This window comes from Cucurbita pepo, chromosome 9 (genome assembly GCF_057944985.1).
Source record: "Cucurbita pepo subsp. pepo isolate OVF chromosome 9, ASM5794498v1, whole genome shotgun sequence".
In the NCBI taxonomy this organism is placed as follows: Eukaryota; Viridiplantae; Streptophyta; class Magnoliopsida; order Cucurbitales; family Cucurbitaceae; genus Cucurbita; species Cucurbita pepo.
Window position 1 is genome coordinate 5,167,672 of NC_141806.1, and position 3,949 is coordinate 5,171,620.

The following is a 3,949-nucleotide window of genomic DNA, read 5'->3' on the forward strand; positions in this document are numbered from 1 at the left end:
ACATATAAATTTAAAATTTTTCAGTTCTATTTTATAAATCATACATTTAAATTGTTCAATATTTTCAAATGAGTATATTTTTTATTTTTCATAAATTATAGTTCGAATATTTTCAAATGCTTATAGATTAGGTATATTTTTTATTTCAATAGTTTTAATTTTTGTATATTTTTTATTTCAATATTTTTAATTTTTTCATTTTTACCGATATAAATATGTATATTAATAAATTAAAAGGTTAAAGGGTGTTAATATGTTTGGGCCATTGAATTACCAAATAAATAAATAAATAAAATTACTTTATTTAATTTCTTTTCTATTTTTCAGAATGCCTCCAATCCATACAACACACCCGCATGTTTCTCCACCTCATTCTGTACAAAAAACGTGTCCCTCATCTTCTGAAACGCATGCCACGTCAGCAAACTATCCGAACCGGCCTGATGGCACTTCCCAACCGCCCGGTTCACATTCAAACTCTTCGCTATCCGGTCCAACCCGCCGTACAGGCTCTTGCAGAACCGCATCATGTACTTCACATCGTACACGTTATCGCCGAATAAAACCCTTAGAACCCCGAGGAATTCATCCAGCCGATTAGGAAGGCTCTTTTGAGTCAGAATCTTAATCAAATACGCGAAGTCATACGCGCTGTGGAACGTCACCCAACTCACTGAGTCATTACAAACGAGTCCCGACGACATCATCAACTCGGCAAATCGGCGCGAGTCGATTCCTTCCACGCGGTTCCGGTCAAAATCGATGCCCTGACGGCGGAGAAGATCGATGGAATCAGGCGCGTAGATGTCACGCGCTAGATCGAAATCCATGAAGTTGAACTCCCAAATGAATCGACTATCATCGGTGCCGAGATCTGGTAAATTTCCATCGGAATCGGAGAGAGTGATACCGATCTGTATGAGATTGAGTGCATCGACGTTGGATTTGAGGAGTTTGTAGTGATCAGAGGAGGAGGAGCGATTTAGAGCGTTGAAAGGCGCGGTTGGAGCGGTGAAAACGATTCCGGGGAACTCAGTGTCCATTGAAACGCAAGGAAAGTGATCGATCAAATCGCGGATCAACTGGAACTCAGATTCGAGATTGGAGGCCCAAACTTCACGGATTTTGATGGATTTGTAGTGATTGTTGTTGAGATCGTGGCTAACCATGGCCGAATTCTCGAGATTTGATCCGATCTGATCTGAAAACAAGATTGGAGTGAGATTTGGATGAAGAAAAAAAAGGAAGAAGATGAAGTTCTTATAGAAATTGAAAAGGGAGAAGTGAGGGATTTAGGGGAAGGTGCGAGGATGGATGCAGTGTATTGTGAGGTTGAACGCGTAATTAAATGTTTTGACTCGGACACTGGAGCGAGTTGACTCGGTCCAAATTGGGTTCTCTACGGCCCGATTTTTTTTTTTTTTTTTTTTTTTATTAAAATAATAATAATAATTAAAAAAAAGAAGTTAGTGGGCCAACTTTTTCTGTCTTCGTGCCACTTTCCTCTTGGAGTGTTTACGCTGATTCCCATTTTTTTTTTTTTTTCTTTTTTCCCTTTTAATTAAAGAAAATTAAATTAATGCAATTTTAAACGTGGAGAATTTAATCTTGGTGTATATATGAAGTTATTTTTATGAAATATAATAACATTTAAAAAAAAATTAAATATTTGGTTGTGAATTAAATAACACTTTTTAATAGATGTTATTTTTTTTAGTAATATAGTTTGAATGATATATAATAATAATACTAGAGGTGGGATCATTCTTTGGGCGGGGTCCTCTCATAGAATTGATTTATGGGATACTATTTAGTTAGTTCGTGTGATGTGTATAGTTCGGTGTTGAGTTTTGATATGTCATCATGATCGATCCCTCTCGACCAGATCAGACTAAACATTGATGGAATGGGTGTCCACTTTATGTAACCTTGCATATAATTTTCATGTCAAATATTAATTTTTTAACGAAAGAATTTATAATAAGAATTTAAATATTTTGTAGTTCAGTCTTATACAAACTCACAAAAGATTTTATTTGTATTTTGTATTTTCAATGCTTTGATATTCTTATGAAACTATGGTTTTACCACTAGAAACTTTCTCAACACTAATCACCAAATATTTGGCGTGGAAAGTAATCGATCAAACACTTCTCTATCTCCTCTCTCACTAAGGAAGTCATTGTTATCGTCGTTGGTCTCTCCATCACGTGACGTTTGGCTTACGTTGAAAACTACATGCAGCCATCATTCGAAAGCCTGTGAACTAAGACTCATGAAGGACTTGCTGCTGATGAAATGCGACACCAAACGCTGAGTATGCTCGTACCTTCATAACAATTTGTGTCCAACTTCATGCCATTAATAGACCCGTCGAAAACATTGATAAACTGCTGATGTCTTGATAGACTTATACCTATGATATAATGGATACCTATCATAAAGGGTCAAATATGGTAATTATGATAAGCGGTAATAGAAGGCTAAATATCATATAAGATATTTGTCTATAATAAAAGGTTAAATATGATAATTATATTAAACCATAATTTAAAGCTAAATATCCTTAACCATATCTAATAAAAACAAAATACAAATGAGTTGTCTGACAATGCTGGGTAGTTCCTTCCATCAAAAGACATTTCAGTTGCTCTACCTTGTAATTCTTCTTAATAATTTTGTTAATGGTTTCCATTTGCTAGTCGGCTTAAGGGTGTGCGATCGAGAAGGAGAGGTGTTTGATGGCGAAAGACACTTGCGGTAAGGTTTGCAGTCGAAATGAATAATAAGAAAGTCATGGAAAAATACGAGGAAACGGGTAAGGAAGATGAAGTACATGGGTTTCGGGTCGGATTTAATTTTTGTGAATTATTATTTTATATGATAAAAAGGAGAATTGAGTGCAAACAAATTTTGAACCATTTATATTTACAATTTTGTTTTAATATTATTTGTGATTTATATAATTATTTTTTGGTTAAGAATTTTCCCTATTTTTTTAAAAAATTATTTTTTAATTTTTGCCTAATTTCATAATGGATGATTAAATTATTTTAAGTTATTTTTAATGTTAAATGTCGCTGAATAAATTAATTACGATAAGTTCTTTCTATACATCTTATTTTGTTCTGCTTCCTAATTATTTTAACATTTATACTTAAACGACGGGAAGATAATAAGCATATTCGAAATAAAATTAGAGAATTTGTATAATAAATTAGTTGTTAAAAAAGAGATAAATATATATATATAGATAACTATGTGATTATTTTATTGTGGCCTATGCCATTTTCATAGTTAAAAGACAGTAACGCCCTCCATATAGAGAGAGAGAGAGAGAGCTTAGTGTAAGCAAGAGAGCAGTCTAATGCTCGTAAAAATCTTTGAGGACATCTTCAAAAGATAAGAGATTGTGCGGTAACTCGTGAAATATAAAGACATCCACCTTTGCAATATATGACCTAAAAATACGATCATCATTTATAGCTTCTATCACAATAATATAAAGCATGCGAGGAAGACGTACTTTGATCTGACTAGACATACCGTTCACCACACGCTTGTAAATTAAAGGACGCCCACCTATCCAGTTATTCATTTCCACTGCAAACCTTCCAATATTTTGCACTTTTTCTACATTAACATCCTTAATTGGAACTAGATTTGAAGGCAACACTACTTCAGAGATCATTTTGGGACACCTTTGATAGATAGCTTCAATAAACATTTCTCATGAATATTTTGGAGTTCGATATTTATAGTTGTGGTTGAATGCTACTCAAATTGATTTAGTCCAATCTTACAACATAGACTACAACTAATTTATTACTAGAAGTACAAACATTATATAGGTATATTTTTCAGATTACACATTCAATACAATTAAGGTTAATTAAATTTGTAGGTAGACGTTTGGAAGCTCGGTGGAATAGGTAATCTTAAATCATAT

The 3,949-nt window shown here is 33.6% G+C and overlaps 1 protein-coding gene across 1 annotated transcript; it reads right to left on the bottom strand.

Moving 5' to 3' along the window:
* Positions 1-282: 282 nt before the first annotated feature.
* Positions 283-1,254, bottom strand: LOC111801330 (putative CCR4-associated factor 1 homolog 11). The gene has a single exon (XM_023685288.2). It carries the CDS (start codon positions 1,167-1,169, stop codon positions 324-326), a length of 846 nt encoding a protein of 281 aa, XP_023541056.1. The 5' UTR covers positions 1,170-1,254; the 3' UTR covers positions 283-323.
* Between the last annotated feature and the right edge of the window lie 2,695 nt (positions 1,255-3,949).

Excerpts from the sequence above, each read along its gene's own strand:
- LOC111801330 (XM_023685288.2), bottom strand. The coding sequence starts at position 1,169 with ATGGTTAGCCACGATCTCAACAACAATCACTACAAATCCATCAAAATC.